The following is a 21,173-nucleotide window of genomic DNA, read 5'->3' on the forward strand; positions in this document are numbered from 1 at the left end:
ATACTTCGAAGGAAAGATGCAAAGTTACAAAAATATAATTTTTAACAAAACATATATGCATTTTACTATATTTGAATAATGTCACCAAATAATCATAGATCTATAAATAAGGAAATCCCAATAAAATTAGCCTACAAGTTTGTTAAGATTCAGTTCGTTCATTTAACTAAAATGAGAATTTGAGGCTGATGACAGTCCAGTATGTAGTGCATTTAGTATTTAGTATATATAAAACAAACACAGATGCAGTCTCTTTGAAACATTCAGAAAGCACAAGATGAAGCCAGTTTGAATCTTTTCTTTCATATCATCTTGTTCTTGCTTGTTTGCTGTCACGTTGGTGGGCTCATGGTTGAGCGTGGAGACACAGCGCTGAATCCTGAATGTTTCAATTGTGACATGGGGGGAAAAAATGTAAAACCCCCGTGACCATCAAACCAAAGAGCAAAAATTTAAACTGTCATGATTAACTCAATAAACTGCACTGTTACTGGCATTGGAATTGCATTACTTAGTGTTTGGTCTGGTTGCTACTAAAACATTCCCACTGATACTTAGCTTCAGAGGCACTGTTCCCTCTCTGGCTCCCTGCGTTAGCCATACTCCTTGGCAGAAGTTTTGTTAGGAGCTTAGCCAGGGAACCAGTAAGATTTTAATTTGCCTGACAAATTCTAATAACTCCCCAATGAACCACAGCAACATGTCATATTTTGGACTGCTGATTAATATCAGAGTGCTCAGAGAGTATTTTCCTCATAAAACCATATGGTTTGTTTGACTTATGCTAAGTAAGTAACTAAGTACATTTACTCAGGTACTGTACTTTTTGAGGTTTGAGTACAATTTTGAAGTTCCTTTAGTTAACTTGAGTATTTTTATTTGATGCTTCTTTAACTACTCCACACTTCAGAAGGAAATATACTTTTTTACTTTTTACTCCACTACATTTATCAGACAGTTGGAGTTATTTTACAAATTAAGATTTTACATAAAAAGATTTAAGAAAATACAATACAGTATCTGTGTCTAATCGGGGCTCAAGAGACATTTCCCCACTAAACTCCTCACATGGTTTCAGTAACTGTTCAAATCTAATACACCCCCCCCCCAAAAAAAATTGAAGATTGATGAAAAGTCCAAAAACTGAAAACACATGACCATATTAGAACTTTTTTTTCTTGTTTCCTCTCCCATTAATCATCTCAGTTTTATCTTGTGACCTGACCCCAAATTTGGAAACTAGTAAATGCTACTAATGCTGTTAACATTAACAATCTAATAATGCAGTATGTGGTAATTTATCAGTCAGAGCTTGCTAAGTACTAGTAGTTTTGATGCTTTAAGTACATTTTGCTGATAATACTTAAGTACACTGATTGATCGATTGCAGGACCTTGTGATAGAGTTTTTTTTTCTTATATTGTTGTATGACTAAACTGTTGTATGACTGACTTCCAAAACTGCAAATATGAAACTTTGATGGAAATTTCACCTTGGATTGAAGCTTGTCTTGGAAAGGTAATAATCAGAGCTCACTTTCGTCTTAGTGTAGGGATGACAATGTGGTGACATTGTCCCGTGAATAACTACAGTGTAGAGCTGTTGTAACAATATGAAACGTGTCTTCATATTAACCTAAAACATGGGAATATATTCTGACATACCCACAGTTAATATAAATATAAATATAAATATAACTAATACATATCAAGCAGCAAACAACAGTGGAATCCTGATTCAGAAAAACAACAGTATCATATCCACTTATTCCTTGTTAACCAAGCCACTGATATATGAGTTCATATATTAATGATTAATCACAATATTCATTCAATATGTATTGTGTGCTTAAAAATCTATTGATTGGACTTCAGAGTACTACAGACTAGTAGTGAAAATCTCCACACGAGTCGTCATCTTGAATTCTCATATTGCTTCAAGGAAAGTAAGATAAGATGCATCCATCATGCTTGCAGCTTGCAGGTTGCTAGCTGTTGTAAAAGCTTCCCTCACCCTGGAGCAAGAGGAATGAAACCAGGGAAGGGCAGATAGGTGTGAAGCAAGATCTGTCCCAACCTGCATTGTTGGATCACAGTTCTCAGCCCTCAGCTTCCTCCACCTTCCATAACGCTTGTTATTCAAACCATGGCTGTGACTTCAGATCTCCCAACGCTTCACTTTCGCAAGAGTTAGTCAGCTTCCAAGTCATGACAAAAGTTACTGAAAGATTATGAGTGTTAAGGTGTCGGGCAACTAGAGGGAAAGTTTGTCTCTCTGAGGTCATCTTAAAGGAGGTGAGGACCGTGAGAAAGTGTGTGTGTGTGTGGTGAACGGTAGTACAGACGGCAGTGAGAGTGAGGCTACTGTAGCAGCTAATATCATGAGAGAAGAGCAGTGAGACTATTACAGGTAAGACCGCTGTCATAAATCTTGCTTTCTGTGTGAGGTCTACGGTGATTCTCCTCAAGTTATTTTGATTATTTGGAAAAATCCACAGTGGCATTTTAATGTAGACTGTATTTCCTTTGGCCTTCATTTTAATCTCATGCTGCCAAAGACAGAATACTTTCCTGTGGTAATTCTGAATAAGTGGCTCAGGTTTTCATTCTGCCTTTGATCTTGAAAATGAATTCAAAACTTTCAGCTGATTCTTTAAAGTTTTCTCCCATCTGTTCCACATTGAGTTTCTGTTACTTTTCATGCTTTAGGGTGGATTTGTTGGCAGCTCTTATGATTCACCTCTTCTTAATAGCCTGAAATGGTTTTTTTTTTCTCTCTGAGAAATACTGAATGTTCATAATGTTGGTTCACACCTGTTTCAGGTGCCGGTCTACATCACCGTGTCCTGTCCTCTCTGCCAGCCAGGGGCAGAGCCAGCAGCCACTCCTCAGCGACAGTGAGAACTGTGGCAAGCAGAGTAGGTACGTCCGCACTGACGGCAGGTTCCTGGTACGTGGTGGCTGGGACAGCAAGACAGCTAGCCTGTGCAGTGGTGCATCTCTCACAGGTGACACAGACTCCCAAGGCCGTCTCACCAAGTCAAAGAGCATCAGCTGCCTGGACAACAGGCTCTCCATCTATAAGCCCCCAGCTCAAACCAAGTCTTGTCAGGAAAGTCAGGCCGTCCAGGAGCAGAGGGACAAACAAAGGGATCTTTCTGCAGGAGATGGACTTAATGGTCAGCCACTGAGTTGGAGCACACTCTCACTGGGACCTTCGTCTAACCAAAGCCACAGGCGCACCCTCTCACTCACACGTTCAGTTACAGGTGTTCCCCCGACTACAATCCGCAAAAAGATCTCAGAATGGGAGTGCAGGAGGGTGCCTCTGCCTAGGATGAGCTTGTGTCTGGATAAAAGAGGAGGAGAGCGTGTAGGGGGCAGCGAGGGGTGCCCAAGCCTGCTCTCTTCTCCCTGTAGCGAGAAGACTTTTGACTTCAAGGAGGTTCGCAGGATGAGCACAGCGTTCTCTGACTGTCCCTACATAGAGACGGAGGAAGAGGAAGGAGTTTCAGACAAAGACGGCCTAAGTCGCTTCCAGAAAAGGTTAAGCAAGACGGACTCCTCAGGAACATTTGTCCGTTCCCTGTCTGCTCGGAAGGAGACGTCAGCAGTCCTCAACAGGATACAAAAGATAGAACTAGCTCTGAAGGAGAATCCCAGCCCACCCCCTCCACGTTACCTGAGTAACTGCTATGTTCCAGACAAGACAAGACAAAAGTCTTTTGTGATAGGTGACGACTTGGACAGTACATGCACCAGTAAGCGCAGCAGCATTTGCTCAGTGGCCACTGAACCAGATGCTGTTTTGGTGCCTGATAAGCTCTCTAAACTCAGACAAAGGTTTAGTGTGAGCTCAGCAAGGTCTGAGAGCCCAGAACCACCCAGTCAACAGACCTCTGTGGGCACACCTGTCAACCCCTTACCTAAACCCAAACGCACTTTTGAGTACGACGCCAAACGGGACCAGAAGGGCGCGTTGTCAGCCAATGGACTACCTCCGAACAGAGCCTCCGAGTCTCCCCCGCCTCTGCCCTCCACCCCTGCTCCCAGCATGACACGAACAGCAAAGACAGAGGGGAGCACTCCCACAAGAACCCACGACAGGTGAGAATCAGAGATCAGTGTGCTCAGGTCTCTTCTTTAACTGAGATGAAAATACACAATGTTTGAAAGTCAACTCGGGCATAGTGAGCTGGATCAGTTTGTGTCGTTCATTCTCAGACAGTAAAAGATTTGTGTCATTTTTCTTGACTCCCCATCAGTGGTAAACATTCAAACAGTGCGTTCAAACAGGGAGATGCTACTGCCGAGTGCAATGTGCGACCAGCTTTTTCTGTAAAGCTCTGGTTGTTAGGGATACACTGATCCTATACACCAAAACCTTCTCAGCGACAATACCGGCCTAGTAAGTGGATCAGGTGTCGGCTACTGATCTATATGAAATGCAGCTTGATATTGTAAAATTCAGTGTTTTGTCCATCAGTTACATTCATTCAGCCACTGTAGCCCGCCAACTCAGTTTTTAATGCCACAGCAATCTCTAGCCTCATGTTACCTTACATAAAAATGATTCCATTGAGTTGGTAATGGATCGGTACTTTCTGAGCTGAGGTACTGGAAACTGCATCTGGGGAGAAAAAGTTGCATTGGCATTATTCTATAGGGTGCAATGAATTTGTCTTTGGAACATTCTTTTTTTTGGAGTTTGAAAAGTTTCTAATATGTCTGGTGGACTTTGGATCATAGGTTGTGTGGTCAGGTGTTTGCTTTGTTCATGCTGTAATTGAACAAGTTCCTGATCAGTATGTCGAATTGTGGTGTTGGTGCGATCTACTCTGAAGTTTTTGTTTTTTTTTTCTTTTTGTTAAGATAGAAGGGGAGATCAGTGTTGAATCAGTTCTCATGTTTCCTACAGGACCATTGAAGATTAATAATGTTTTTCACTTCAGGTAAAGAGTCGAAGCATCATAGGTTATAATGAGGTAAATGCTGACTCGATATCAATCACAGAAGCAGCTCGTACTAAAACTAACCGATCTATTGTTAAGGCCATTTGAAATGTCAGATAGCCTCTTTCCAGAAATTCATGTTGGTCCATAAAAAGATCTGGTGATTTAAACACACACTCAAATCTACAGTATTTTATTACTCACAAGGAGCTCACTCATACTTTTCCTGTAACTGAACACATTTTACATTCTCCAACTCTAAACCAGCAGCAATGAATATCCCACAGAAACCAGTGATATTCAGCACTGGATTATTATGCCTTTTAGTTGCATACATTTTCGCTGAATCTTCCTTACTGCTGTTTTTTTATTCTTAACTTATAGCTCTCAGAATGAGACGTCCTCAGTGTTTTTGTGTGAGGGTGGGGCCTCTCCAGATTGTCCCTATGTGAAATGGGGATGAAATCCTTAAACATTCTTCCCTTGGACTCTGTGTTTAACATTCCTGTGGCTCTAGCAATTTCAGACCAAGCTTAAAAGCCACAAGCTGTCGATGGCGCGACATGACTGTAGATCCCTGCACTAATGTAGCTCAGCTAAGTTCCTCTGCAGTGCCTTGACATGTGATGTGTGCCTTACATTGTACAAAGAACACAGAAATAGTAAGATATCTGCATGTTTACTCTCTTATCAGGAATTTCCTTGTGATTGGAGCACATTTTGATCATGACGTTTCTGTTTTTTCTGTATTTTATAATTAGCACTTGTGATTTAAGGTTTTTGAGGGATAAGACAATGTTTTGGACGTGTGTTTATAACCACTAGAAATATCTTAACCACCTGTTCAGCCTTTTTCTGTTTCTAGATGGCAAGTGGAGAGTGCTAGAAGTAAAACGGGCCATCTGGGCTATTTTTAAAAGCATCTGGATGTTTTCTACTCTTTCTACTCTTATCTGTCTACCTCTTACTGACTCTTGGACTCTTACTGACTCTTTCTCCATGTAACTTTGCATGCATCTGTGCAGCATCTTTCCCCATCTTGGTCTGTTTTGACTTCTCTCTGTTTCTCTTCCAGAGAATCATGTGAGTCAGAGGATGCTGCCAGTCTGCCGTCTTCATATCCGTCCTCACCTACAGAGAATGGCACACTGACCGCAAACACACGGAGTCGACCCAATTCCAAAAGCACTTTAGAGGAGAACGATTATGAGGACATAGTAGGTAAGCACATTGGTTCACTGGCTTTGAGAACAGGAGAGGAGACTTTCACTTCACTCACTGGTTTATGTCTGACCATGGTCAGACCAGGGTCACTCTGAGATACAGTTTAGAGCTGAAATGATCAGCCAGTTAATTAATTAATGGATTGACAGAAAATTAATTGGCAACTTTTTTGAAATTCAATCAGTTATATGTCACTTTTTAAGGAAGAAATTACACAAAAATTTGTTTTCAGCTTTTTAATTCTCCTCACTCATGGTAAAGTGAATATCTGTGTGTTTTGGACTCCTGGTCAGACAAAACAAGGTAGCTGAATATGTCCACTTGGGCTTTTGGGAAATTGGACATTTTTCACTAATATTTTATGGACCAAACTGTGAATCAATGAATTAAGAAAATAATGAATAGGTTAATAAAATAATTAATAAAAATAATTAATAGTGGCTTCACCTACTCAGGAAAAAGGTCACAGTAAGCAGATTTTGTATTTATGACTACATATTTACATCTTTTTGGACATGTAATGACTTGTTTATTATAAATTTAAAGTATTGACTCTCAGATTAAATTAAAGGTGATATTTTCCCTTTATCACAGGATCTTTAAAAACAGACCTTAAAAGACAGTACTGAGATATTTTGGTCATACTGCCTCATACTGCCCCTGTGCGGTATGGACTAATTTGCATATTAGAGATGAAGAAAACATCTCTGTGTGGGAGCAGTCCATAAACAAACTCAGCCTGGCCAAAAGCTTAGTTAAAGTGGTTGTATAGGTTGTATTTTACTCTAATAATTGTCTGGTTGTCTACATATTTCACACTGCTATCCAGTGCTTTACTCACAATATAAAAACTCTCACAAAGAACTGACTTCTTTAGTCAGTTAAAGAAGATTTTAATTCTTTTGCTGAGCGTTGATTGCAACCCTCTTAGTGACACGATGTGTATTTCACTGTAAACAGGATCAACTCAGTACTGCTCTGAGATAATGTGTGTATGAAATGCTGGACATGTTGAAGAGCCAGATTCCTTTCCACTAGTAAATGACCCCAGGCCTTCTGCCCAGTCCAGTTGCCAGCTCCCCCAGTGCATACTTAATGTGGTAGAAATGTGTGTCAGTGTGAGTATAGTCTCATGACAAAGCTTGGATTTCAGATGCGGTAAAAAAAAGCTTTCACAATCTGAGATTTTTCATGATAAATGCTCAGTGATGACCAAATAAGGGCTGATTTTTTTTGAATGTGCAAGTATTATATTACAAGTAGCCATGTTGTTCTTGAATCAGCGATCAGTGTGCTCGTAAGCATTCTTTTAAGCTGAGGATGTGCAGTAGTCTCAGAGAGAGAGAGAGAGAGTGTCAGGGCATGACTGATTTTCATGTGAATCCCAACAAAGCCCCCATTGTTCATCCAGCACTGTGAATCTGGAGTTTGCACAGTTTGGAGATGCACTTTTGCCAATCTCTGTTTGCTCCTGACAAGGACATTGTCTCTGAGTGAGTCTGAAGCTGCTCCAGCTATTTCAAACAAAAGCTTTCAAACTGAAGTCCTAATGGAGGAGAACTGTTGTGTCCACCAGCACTATGCAGTGGTTTACAGGTCAGATGATCTATTTGAGAGGCAGCCACAGCGGTAGGAAATGAGCCATGTTTTGGTCCCTCTGTGCCCTTATTTTAACAAGCATCTCATGCAGAGAACCCCACATGTTTTCTGAACTCCATGAGGACATCTTGACTTCCTTAGCCATTTTGGGAGGATACTCACTCAGCTCATCTTGGTTTTCGGCACCTAAACGGGATTTCAGATGTTTACCTTAAGAGTGCTAGTTATTTGTGACCAGTGTTACAATGGTTGCGTGACAAATTGTGATATTAGGCGGCTGTTGTAAGTTCTTTTAACTAACATAATTGGTAGATGGAGTGCCAGTGAATGAGCTGTTAAGAGACATGAATCACACCATTGATGCTATGATTCAGCTGTCTGCATCATGGAGTCCTAGAGTGTCTTACTTTTACTGTCATGATTTGCTCAGGTGTTTTCTGCTCTTCCTCTTGTGAATGAATCTGGGAGACAGCGTGTATGAATCAGTGATTCAAATTATAATCAAGTTACACTTAGACAGCTACATACACAGTTGGATCTATAATTTTATTATTCCATGGTGTATGGTTTGTGGTGCTGCCAGATGTTCTTACAAAACTGTAACCTGTGTTTTTTTCATCCCTTATTTCTGTTTAGACCATGAATGGGTTAGTGTTGCCACTGCACTGTAGCTTGTCCACTTTACAGGGTAAGCTGATACTGACACTGCTGGTATAGTTTGTGCTATGCCTCGCCCTGCCCAGAAAGTCCATTGTGTACAAAGAAATGTACAATCACAGTGTGCAGCTGAGGTGTGTCCCCTCCCTGCATATTACTGTGTGTCTGGGGGTGTGTTAGAAAGAGATCTGGATGTTTGTAATCAGAGGAGTAGATTAGTACCCTCCAGTACATAAGCAGCTATGTAGACATGTCATTTTCCCAGCAGGCTCTCATTACAGTATTGCTTCAGTTTAATGGGGTAGAGGCACAACATGGGGTCAGACTAAGCCCTCTTATTCTGTTCCTCAGTTTTAATGATGCACAGAAAATCACTCCAGTAACCTAATTTACTGTGTGACACAACATAAGGCTACAAAGATCCCTGGCAGTGTATGTCAGCTGTGTATGTGAGCATGGGTGTGTGTATTTACCTCAGACAGGTTCAATAATTAACCTAAAAATAGAAAACAGAACAAAGCTCTGCCTGTAGGTTAATCTTCGATTCTTTCTAAAGCACCCACTCGTTGTTTGAGAACCGGAGTTCATCGGGTTTTCCACTTATGTACTCAGGAAGAAGGAACCCAGCTACCAAACAGATTTTTGTTCTTTCCCTTTTTGCTGACAGATAACGCTGCTTTTCTTTCTTTTAAAAGTTTCCCTCATGCATTTCGACGCCATCTGGCTCTGTTTTTATTCTTCACTGTGGTTTCTTCACTTTCTCACAACCTTTTTCAGACCCTGCCAAAAAGCTATTCTCAGAGCACATGTCTGAATAGACATGGACTGTGGTGTTACACAAGTTTTCTCTTTATTGAGGTTGGCCCTCTGCCAGGTGACATCAGTGAGATCAGTGCAGCATTCTGCACTGTTCCCTTTCTTTCCCTTTCCTGCTATCATTTTTTGTCTGAAGTAGAGTAGTAACAAAGTCTGTGCTTATTGTAACTTCTTGAGGTAAAGGGTGGCATTTTTTTAATGAATGAAAATGACTTGACCATTGAGACGCTAGTCTGAGTATGTGGTTTTTTATTGCTTTTGCTTTTGTTGCAAATCCATACTGTGTTTTCATTTTCCTTATTACTTCCATATGTATATTTATACAAATATGCATTTCAGTGTTTCACAAAAAAGAAAAAAAATATGTCTTGCAAATGTTATTGTAATTATACATCTATACATGAAAATGTAATTCTTCCCATTATTTGAGCCCTTGTATTGCCAGAGTCAAAGTCTAAGAAGATGACCTTCCTCTGCACACCTCACATCAGACAGTTTGCATGCCTGGACAGTGACTCACCAGCAGTGTTGTGTCCAGAAGTTTCAGCTGGGCCCACTGGGGCCTGCGGGGCCCAGCGCCAAAAGTAACTGTTTTGAAAAAAGGGAGTCCGCTTGAGCCAGCTGGGAGTGATCTTTGACTTACCTTTCATGACTCATCTTTTTTTTAGACTAACCGTGGGGAGCCCCTCTTGTGCCCCTGACACCCTTTACTGCCCTTTTTTACCCCTTTTGACCCCACAGCCTTGTTTGTCTCCTGTTGAAAACAGTCTCTGTCCACGAATAGTTGCTATCTTTACTGCAGACATTATATTTGAGCTACATTGAATATTTACTTCATCCCCACAGAGAAGGAGAACCCATATGAGGATGTTGACTTGAAGCGGAAGAGTTTGGACCGGAGGTTGTGCCTGTTGGGGAGCAACAGATCTAGAACCATGGACAGGAAACTGAACTCTCCACCTCAGGTAAGTCATACGCCTGCTGGGATAAACAACACTGATGTGTTTTCCTGTAGTAAACATAAAAGATATGTTTTCATGAATGTAATGTACCAAACCTTCCGTAATCTCTTTCTCTGACTAGTTGCCTTCCAAACCCAGCAGCCAGTCCCTTCGCCTCCCTGGTCCGAGCGACAGGAAGAGCCACCGGCTGTCACAGTTATCCAAACGCTACAGCCAAGATGAAATGCTGCTTTTCCCCCCGCTGGGTGTATCATCCTCACCTTGTGGCCTGCCAGATGATAGCCTCTGTAGCACCAGTGATACCCTTGCCTCACACAGGCACTGGAGGATCCCCAAGGTACACACTGCTAGATCCTTCTCAAACACCTACATTAAGTCTTTGCAGAGCTCTGGTTGTGTTCTCTGTCCTTTCCTGCTTCACAGACCGGCTCAGGTTTCTTAGTCAGAGTCAGAGCAGCTCCGGATCACTGGTAATTCCTCCGTTTGGAAAAGATGTTTTTAAAACGCGCTGCCTCGATGTGCGTAATTACAGCATGGGTTTCAGTCCTCGTGGTGCTTTTTCTCAAGAGCTCTCCTTGAAGACTAAGTTTTATTTTGCAGAAACCCTTAACGCACATGTACAGTATTTTACACTGTTACTTTTGGCCAGGTATAACCCCTACTTCCTCTATACTTAGGATCAAAAGAAACAAAACTCCAGCTTCTCCAACAGAGAGTTTCCTCTTTCTTCTGTTTACAGCTGGTCCAGAGGATCAACTCCATTTACTGCACTAAACGTGGGAAGAAGAGGCTGAAGAAGTTGTCCATGTCCAATGTTGAAACTGCATCTCTGAGAGGTAAGGGCCAGATAAGTGAGTAAATATTTGCGTCCTAGCCACCCACATAGTTCTCACTATGCCCTTCTCATGACATAAACATGTTTGTGAAATTGCCCTTTGACCTGTAGAAAACTTTCTTGTCTGTCTCATGTCTGCCTCCAGATGACAATAGTGAGAGTGAGAGTGACTCTGATGACAGGTTCAAAGGTGAGTGACCACAGCGCTCATTTGCAGGGGCGAGCTGCTACATTTCTGTTAGCTCTGAACTTTTTCTTCGAGCTCTTTTTCTCTGTGCTTGTGCAACAGCTTCCCATGTGTTGGATTTAACAAAATGACCCGGGCTTGACCGGACAGACCACAGAATCATAATTTGCCGTATACACAGATTATCAGTTGACCACACAACATTTATCACATCTAGATTCAATGACAGGAATGAATACTGATGAGATTTAGTGATGTTTTCTCTGAGTTTCAGACACAAGATTTCAGTGGCGTCAGTAAAAATGAATTACACCAATACAAACATTTCCTGACCGGCTGAAGCTTAATACCCCGTGAGCCTCTGATTTACATACAGAACTGTAAAGTGTGAATTTTGTTCAGACAGCAAATTTTTCTATATTAATGTTCACTTCCTTCCTCAGCTCACACCCAGAGGCTGTTGAAACTGCAGTCCATTCTTCGACGGGCCCCTAGCTACCGCACACTGGAGCTGCAGCTCATTGAGTGGCAGGAGAGGGAGCTCTTTGAGTATTTTGTGGTTGTTTCACTAAAAAAGAAACCCAGCAAAAACTCCTATTCCCCAGAGGTCACCTACCAGTTCCCCAAGGTAAAAGCATGAAGGTCATAACTTCTTCTTTTGCACCTCACACAACAAGAATCCTGAGTGATTGAATTATTTTCACATGGAGCAAAAATCAAAAAAGTCCGCTTCTGAGTGCCACTAAAATGCACTAAAGGACCTCACCAGTGGTTTAAACTGTTTTAGCTCAGGAATTAGTCATTGCTGACTGTTTTTCAAAGCTTATCATGAGTCAGAGCCACATTATTACCTGTGCAGAATGCCTTTGACAGCAGGAACTCTGAACTCTGAAAAACACTTGCTGTAGGTTGCTAATCTGAGCAGGTGACTGTGGAAGGTGGAAAAAACAAACTAATGAATTTATGAGGAAATGAACAGAGGTGTTTATGCTGGAAGTTATTATGATGCTGTTTGAATGTTTATAATAAAATTTTATAAAAAGTTTATACAAAAAAATTAGAATTTATAACACAGTCTTGGGAGCCTGTTTATAGTTAAAGATAACAAGAATCCATTTATGTGGCAGAGAAGTGTTTTTAGTTAGTGTTACTTAAGATTTGGTTCAGCACAAATGTCCCCTGGCAGATGTGTATCTCTGCCAGCCGGGGGAACCACTCATTCTGGTGTTGAGTTAATGAGGGTTGGAGGGAGCTAAAATTTTAACCTTGTATCAGAGAAATGATAGTTTGACCGTTTGCTTATCAGACTGACATCCATGGGGATCTTAGAAAAGGAGGACAGAGTTGTCTGAAGGAGACTGAAACTCCTCTCCCCTCTTCTCCTCTCCTCTCACAGCTAGAGAGGCCCACCAAGCAGATGAGAGAGGCAGAGCAGAGGCTCAAAGCCATTCCCCAGTTCTGTTTCCCAGACGCAAAAGACTGGAGTCCTGTTTCGGAGTACACCAGGTATGACAAAGAATATTCCATGTACACTGTCAAATTCATCATTAATTTGATAAATAACTCTATTATGTGTAACCAATATGTAGCATTTCACTGTCAAGGTTTGAGAGCTTGCGAGAGGCAGATTAATAAAAAAACAACCCAGATTTATCCCACATTTCCCATTAAGCAGTGGCATCTTTCATTAAACCCTCTGTGCCCAGTGAATGGCCACATATTTCAAACTTCACATCCTGGGCTGCAGTGCAGGCTTTCTGTTAGAAAAGATTAAAAATGGTATTATTTAAGACAACATCATTGTCTTAGATAGTATCATAGACAATATCCTTATATAATGATGGTGATATATATAATGACCTTAGTGATAAGAAAATCTGACTTTGGAAAGCTCCTCCAATGCCACAGAAGACATTGTCCGAATCGTACGAATTGCAGTTATTTCACTCAGTATCAGCTGTTGCTAAATGTGTACATGAAGGTTTAGAAGGAACATAAATTTTGCTATGATGGATATCAGAAATAACTACTGTCCAAACAGAATATTTTGAAACTATATTATCAATAACACTCTTATGGCCTTGAACCCAGCTTATCATTGTGATTATCTTTCAAACACCTCCGCCCTTGTTGCTGACATATGGGAAAAAGTATTTTATTTGCATATTACAGCTGCTACACCATTGCATAAATGGAAAAGTGGTCCACACCCAACAAAAATGATGTTCTTTTTGTCTTTTATTGTTATGTTTGTGCATGTGCAGCTGTCTACATGTGTATGTGTCATGGTGTCGACTCTCATATTCATACATTTGTTTCTTTCCTACAGCGAGACATTCTCCTTCATGTTGACTGGAGAAGACGGCAGCAGGAGGTTTGGGTACTGCAGGCGCCTGCTGGTAAACCACCATTTAACTCTCCATCCTCTGCTCCCTGTTCACACCCTGCTGAGCCCTGTTTGTTGTGACAGAACTTTTTGTGTGACACTGTTTTCCTGTGGAGCCATTGGTGTGTTGCATGACCATTGACTGTGACAGCAGGAAAGAGATCATATAAATAAAAAAAGGGAAAAATGGTGCTCGAGACTGTAAAAACTTAAAAACACACACACACACACACACGTGTGTATGTGTGTGTGTTCTTTATCTAGAAATAGAAATATCTAGATAGCTAGGTGTTTTTTTAAGCATGCAAAAACCCACCCACTCATTATTATAACATCTGATCAGCATGATGGTTCAGGGACTTCTCATCCTTGTGTTGTTGTACAAGTTTGCCCAGGAAATACCTATGGCTGGCAGTAGTAACAGAAACATCTGGAATAATAAACATTCAGACCACATCACTAACAGTAATTTTAGTTGCTGCAAAACTGCATTAATGTGGTTTAATTTTGAATATGTAAAACTGTCTTTTTAAATGTATTTTGAATTTGATATAAGTACAAATTTATCTCAGAGAGACATAACCACATACTATCCAAATATAGTTAAAACCACAAACATGAAGTAATCTTCATAAAGTGTATAAAAATATAATAAAAATACAGTTGAAAATCAAACCCAGATAGGATTGACTCATTCAAATTAACGAGAGTTTCTCAGGAGAGGCAAGACAAAGAGAAACCATGAAAAATCCAAACTTTGTCATTGTGGAGCATTTCCTCCTCATAATGAGGCCAGAGAGTACTTTGAAGTTTTTTTGTTGAGCTTCCCATTTAGCTTGCGGGTAGAGAGCATAACTGAGTGGGATCCTGTGAAATGTGGTTATGATTTTGTTTGCCATTTGGTAGATTTCAGAGAATGTTTATAGTAATACAGTATGTATGTTCTCATAAGTTTACTAGTAGCGTCTCCACCACCATGTATATGTATGCACTGGGTAACAGCTGGACACCTTGGGAATCCTGGGACTAGACAAAGGTGTTTTTTAACTCTGCTGCTCTCATGCTTGATCTCACTCTGTTGATGTGAGATTTATCTTGACGGAAGCAGATTTTAATGAAGGTAGAGGAAGAGGTGAGCTGCTCTCCTCCAGTAACTTTGTTTCCTCCCTGCTGTCTGTCCAGCAGTTGGCAGTAACCAAGCATTCCTGAGGACTTGAATCAAGCTCCACATAGTTGATTTAATCATCCATTTGGAAAAGCGGAGGAGAAACAAGAGGAGAAAATTGTATACCTAATATGGACAAGTGGATTGGCGTTTCTTGAGTGCCTGTGTTCATTTGTGTCTGTGTGTTTGAGTGTCTGCGTCGGTGTGCCGGGTCTCTGGAAGCACAAACTAGTCTATGAGTGTACAGAGGAAGGTAGATACGATCAGCAGGAGCAAATAAACCACCTGTGTTTAGGAAGTTGGTATCCACGGGAAAGACTTTCACCTCAGATGACAGACTAGTATTAAGACTTCAACTAAAGTATTTAGACATCTTATCTACATATTATACTGTCATGGTCACACCCTTTTATGTATTTGTTATTAAATATGTTAGATTTAAAGTACTATTCAGGCTGCGAAAAGAAATGTACAATTCTTTTCTTTTTCTAAATCCTGATTTTTTTTTTCAGAACATCTGTGAATAGATCTCTTCATCAAGTCTATTAACGTCCAATGAGTCTCTGCTGATTTGTGTTACAGCCAACTGGGAAAGGACCTCGCCTTCCAGAGGTGTACTGCGTCATCAGCAGGCTGGGCTGTTTTGACTTGTTCTCCACGGTGAGTTCAGTCTTGTCCTCTAGCCACACATACACGCATGCACACACACACACACACACACACACATATGCACACACACACACGTAGATAGGCAGCTACAGCCAGCTAGCTGTGTGTGGTGTTGTAGCTGTGGTTAACCCATCTCACAGCTGAAGTAAATGACTTTCAGCAGGCCCTCTGCTGAATTCCTGTTCATTGGTAAACCTTATTTCAGTGTTTTTCTTTTAACTTTCTGATTTCCCAGAGTAAATGTTTCCTTTGCTTTTGTCTCAGTGGCGCTAACATGAAGCAGATCAGTCACTCTGTTTGACTTTTTCAGCCTTATCTGATTACTTTATTAATTCACAGTGAGTGAATCCAGACTGTGGGAACAAAGTGGCTGCTATATGATAATATGAAAATAAAGTAACATGGGAGATTTCAAAGACATGCTGTACTGCATGCACAGCGTATGTCCTGTATTCATTGTTTAATAATGGGGCCCTTGTGAAGCCCTTTGAGACTGCAGACGAGCTCTGATCAAAGGCTGTAGAAAAGCTTGGAGAAATATGAAAGACCTGAAAGCTGAAATGAATAATCTGAACTGTGTATTTGGTAGTTGAGTTAAAACAGAATAGCTGTTGCATATAGATGAAGTAATCAAACACTGTAGCTATGGGTGCTTTTGCCATTAATTTGTCAACAAATTCATTGCTAAATGGTTTAGCATCATGTGACATTTTAGGACCATCAGCAGATACATGAGTGTGAGAGAATGCCTCAAACAGTAAAGCAACAAACCTGAGAAGAAAATGAAAGGGATCTATTTTAAAAGTGCTGTCATGGAAGGATGACAGTGTTTGATTTCAGTGGGGGTTGTGTGAGAGAGACAGAAAGACAGATAGCCAGATAGAGAGATGACAAGAACGAGAGACGTGATATCATATGACAAGTAGTTCTCCAATCAACTCTCCAGACAGGAGGCAGCTTGGACCAAAGCAGACAGACAGACACACTGGTGGAATTTTCCTATCACGCAGGAATGGAAGGAAATTCATTTGCTATTATTCAAAACAGAAATTGAATACTGAGTTCCAGACAATTTCTAGTACTCAAACACAACGGTATTTTTCCATTAATTGTCGCCATGGTAAATAACCTTGATGACTGTGCACTTTTCTTTGCTTTGCTTGGCTTTTCATTCAACCTAGATTAAAACCCGGTCTCTTTTCGTATTAACAGATTTCCACTGAGACTTGTTGAACTGGTTGAAATATGTCAAGAAAACTGTGCTTTTTCCTCTCATGATCAGATCCTGGATGAGGTAGAAAGACGGAGAGGCATCTCAGCAGCCCTGGTCTATCCCTTCATGAGGAGTCTCATGGAGTCGCCCTTCCCTGCACCAGGGAAGATTATCAAAGTGAAGACCTTTCTGCCTGGAGCAGGAAATGAGGTCAGAGTTGCTAACAAAGCAGAACATAACTGTTTGGTCTTTCACGTCTTTAATTGTGCCCAAATAATAAGTCTGAATAATTTTCATACACGTGTGAAACAAAACATTATTAGTTAACAAGATCCACCAACTTGAGTTACTTAAATTTTCACATTTTTCATGGTCTTTCAGGTCATTGAGCTGCGGCGGCCCACTGACTCCAGACTGGAGCATGTGGACTTCGAGAGTCTGTTCAGATGCCTCAGCGTACGGCAGGTGATACGAGTCTTTGCCTCGCTGCTGCTGGAGCGTAGAGTCATCTTTGTGGCTGATAAACTCAGGTGAGGCTCCACGATTATCCTTTCCCTCTGCAGTCAGACCATGATCTCCAAAACACATCATTTAAATGTCTTGCCTCCCTGCCCTCTCCACCTACTTGATTTCTGTTCTGTTGTCTCTTTCTATTGCAGTGAGATTTGGTCTGTGACTTTTGCTTTCTTTGAGCGTTTGTACATGTTTTATAGAAATGTGGCCAAAACAAATATTGTGTTTTATGAAGAGATGATCATGTCATAACTTTTCGTTGTATTGTAAGATTGCCCAGGTGTTTCCGACAAGAACAGTCTAGTCTCTAGACCATTATAATTAGTTGGTATTAACAGAGGAGCCCGGTGATCGACTGGCAACCCCAACAAGTATACACCACTTCTCACTACTTCTAATAGGCAGCAGCCCCTCTCATGGTCCTCAACAGAATGAAGGGGGTTAGGAAATGGAGAGATTGATTACTGGATGACTGAATGGATATCATGGATGGAATGAATACAATCAAACTTTATCATAGTTGCATTTCAGTGTTCAGTATATACACTCCATCTTGTGTTTCTAGATTTTGCTAATAAAGACACATTGGTTATGTTATTCCTTTAGCAGCAATGTTTTGGTGTGTGGAACTGTTTGATTATTATATATTGATTAGCATCAGAAAGTCAGGCAATGGGCCAGTCAACAGTTTTGATAGCAGAAGTAAAGTGGGTCACACCAATGAGAGTCACTACCAGAGAGGAACAGGGTGGGTCTGATAAGACGCAAAGAGTCTCCAAGGACTCCATGTACCAGTCTGTCCCCTTGTTACAGAAAAGACAGGCGTACTTTTAGAGTATTGGAGACCAGGGTGGAGTGGGAGGAGAGTTGAGTAGAGAAGTAATCTCTCCATGTATCAGGGCCCAGTTTAAACAAACATCAGTGGGGGCAGTGACTGTGAGGGGAAGGAATGCACTTCCTGTGTGCACGACTCTGCCCTCTGTGATCCATGGCTCAACTGTCACTGTTTGACTTATGATGCCACGTTCACTCCCTACGAATGAGCGGCACTCTCTGTGTCCCTGGAGAAAATCACCCTAAGCTGCTCATTATCAGAGGTGATAACATCAAGGACACATTGGGTGGGAATTGTGAATTAATACCATATCACCATAATATATTGCTAAATATCAGGCAATTATGTGATTTTGTTCTAGCTTGCACGGTAGTCAGTTACTATGCATCATAGTACCAGTGTATCTGAAGAGATAAGCATACATCTAAAGGGGTGAAATAGTCATTTAAAAAACATGGTTCACTCAGTGTATTTTGAAATGCTTTGGGGTTTAAGATAAAATTTTGTTCACAAAGTGCATTTTCGTGTTGCCCAGAGGATGAATCCTGACTGACTTTGATTATCCCCTGACCATTCCTTTGGCGCCACCATCAGGTTGACATTTGTGGTTTTGAGTGAAGTGTCTCTATTGGATGGATTGGCATGAAATGTGGTGCAGACATTCATGTTCCCCTCAGGATGATTTGTAATCACTTTGGTAATCCCATCGCTTTTCATTCAGCGCCATCATCAGGTCAAGATTTCACTCTGTTCAGTATAAAGTGAAATGTTTGGTCTATCACCAAACATCTGCAAAACTAATGACACCCCCATCCACTCTACCAGCTACTTTATATTTAGAACTAGTTAGCATCTATTAGCTTTATACTTCCAAACATTAACATTGTCATTGTGAGCTACCCTTTAAATTTAAATTGCTGGAGGTTAAATTACTATGAAGCAGAACATCATTTAAAACATCTGCAATGAAAGAAGGATACATAAAGTAAATTGTCAAAGTTAGAGAAAACTGAAATAACTACAAAGAAAGAAAATGACAAATATAAGTTCTATAATTTTGTGGCTTAAATATGCAGTCTGTATCCTTAACTTATCCCTCTTACTGTATGATCTGCACAAACCAAGTGTGTGTGTGTGTGTGTGTGTGTGTGTGTGTGTGTGCATATGTGTGTGTGGCATTTGTATAGATTTAAATGTGCGTGCATGCAGAGCTCATGTGTTTTGGTTTCTTTTGAAAACAGTGACAGGGCCTCACTGCAGCATTAATAACTTCTATGATAAAAGGGCTGCTCCCTCTGGGGCTGTGGTACATAATCCATTCCCAAAATATCTCTCCAGCAGAACATGATGTATGCTTCTTTCCCTTGAAATGTATATCCAGTACAGGCAGGAACCAAGAGGAAACGCCATGTTAGGCAATATTTCTCTGTGGGGTCCTCTGTTGCTTGTTTCTCTGGCATGTTGCGTTCACTTAACTCTTGTAATATTACACTGAAACTTTTGTTGTTTTTTCCAAAGAAGTTTTCTTTTACATGAAGGTCTGTACAGACAATTTCTTTCAAGTGATCATCCCCATCCGATGCCTGTAATAACAAGTTGGGTGCCTAATCAGATAAATTCATCATCAACTATGTCACTCTGTAATTGCTTAACTCAATTGACTTGCAGATGTGGAATGAGTTTTGTCAGTGTTACAGACTTATGTAAACAGACTCTGTCAGTCCTCAGGCTAGAATTGACGACAGTTACCAAACTGTATGTGCATGTCTGGATTTATCTTTTGTCATGGCAGTGAAATACTTCTACGGTGCTACTGCTGTGTCACTCCATTCTTAACATTAGTAACCCACCTTAAAAAGATAGAAAAATTAAAAACCTTGTCCCTTCCTGTGCATAAATCCAACATATTTTTGTTCGAATGAAAAATGCATTTTGAACTTGCAATTTGAACTATCCATAAGAGTTATTAGACACAAAAGACAGAAATCTATCTTAATATCCTGATAATGAACTTGAGGGCAAAACGGTCCAGCACCTGCTTTCCTTAGTTTTTCTTCCTTATCAAAAATGTGCACATCTTGTACATATCATTCTGTTTGAAACTCTGTAAGATCAGATTCTTAAAGCTTTACGAGCTTTACACATTTTCCCTCCTGGTCATGTGCTACCTGCCGACAGTGATTTCGTGCCCCCGCCACCAGTTTGAGAAGCATAGTTTAAGATCATTGAATCTCAGCAATCTTCCCTGTGCTTTTAAATAAAAATTCAAATAATGTTTGATCGCTGAGATGCCTTGGTGCAGTAAGTGGGTGTTTCACGTATGGACTAAAGTGGCAAAGGAGAAAAAGAATATAATGAAAGATAAAAAATCTGTGTTTTAGAGGAAGAGAGAGGGGAAGAGTGAAAAGGGAGGAGACTGTAGAAGGAAGCTGAACAATGGCTTCTGCAAACTTTTTTCATAGCAAGGGTAAATTAATCAAGCTCACTTTTACGTGGCTGCTTAAGTTCCACTCTCTAGTGTCTCCTTAATGTAAACTTAATACAGGTTATTAAACAAGATGATTAAAAAGGACAATTTATATTGAGTATGTGGTGTCCTGTTTTGTTTCTGTGATAGTGTTTAAAAGCGAGTTGGGGACATGTAGAGCACCAACACGCTTTGCAGCTGTAGTATTATGATCAATGGCAACTGTAATCCTCTGACAGGTAGAATTATTGCCACTGCTGCTGGCATTTTTCTAATCAACAGGTATGGTGGCATACTCATTTCATTTAGTCCTCGGTTAGTCTCAGACACTTTCTGCAGAGCTGGCATGAAGCCAAAACTGCTTTTAACAACTTAACTGTTTCCCATGTGGTATTTGGCTCTGAGGTAGAGTGAAATTGACGCACTGTAAACATGTGAAATGTTTCTGTTTTTCAAACGGCTGAAAAAGCCTTGGCCTTTACCAGAGCCTCACCAGCTGATTTTTACATCAGCGCCGCTCTCGTGAATGTTTACACCCACATGCAGGCGCTCACATACACATGTAGACACTCATATACACAGACACCTGCACGCATTCATCTGCTCTCTAGACAGCCCCGATCAAACGCTATTGTGGTTTTAATAAGAACATGTATAGAGTTTCCCATCAGGAAGCCATTTCTCATTATAAAAT

The 21,173-nt window shown here is 40.7% G+C and overlaps 1 protein-coding gene across 4 annotated transcripts in view; it reads left to right on the top strand.

Annotated features, from left to right (window-relative positions):
• dennd2b (DENN domain containing 2B) overlaps positions 1–21,173 on the top strand; it is a 48,387-nt gene that overhangs the window by 19,055 nt on the left and 8,159 nt on the right. For all 4 annotated transcript variants that reach the window (XM_041044851.1, XM_041044868.1, XM_041044842.1 and 1 more), the window contains exons 3-14: positions 2,823–4,106; positions 6,027–6,172; positions 10,094–10,212; positions 10,331–10,546; positions 10,949–11,045; positions 11,190–11,234; positions 11,675–11,859; positions 12,628–12,737; positions 13,561–13,630; positions 15,365–15,442; positions 16,734–16,874; positions 17,046–17,194. In XM_041044851.1, coding sequence (XP_040900785.1) covers positions 2,823–4,106; positions 6,027–6,172; positions 10,094–10,212; positions 10,331–10,546; positions 10,949–11,045; positions 11,190–11,234; positions 11,675–11,859; positions 12,628–12,737; positions 13,561–13,630; positions 15,365–15,442; positions 16,734–16,874; positions 17,046–17,194 — 2,640 coding nt within the window. The remainder of the gene's footprint in view (positions 1–2,822; positions 4,107–6,026; positions 6,173–10,093; positions 10,213–10,330; positions 10,547–10,948; positions 11,046–11,189; positions 11,235–11,674; positions 11,860–12,627; positions 12,738–13,560; positions 13,631–15,364; positions 15,443–16,733; positions 16,875–17,045; positions 17,195–21,173) is intronic.

Source organism: Toxotes jaculatrix, chromosome 1, assembly GCF_017976425.1.
Source record: "Toxotes jaculatrix isolate fToxJac2 chromosome 1, fToxJac2.pri, whole genome shotgun sequence".
NCBI classification, from domain to species: domain Eukaryota; kingdom Metazoa; phylum Chordata; class Actinopteri; family Toxotidae; genus Toxotes; species Toxotes jaculatrix.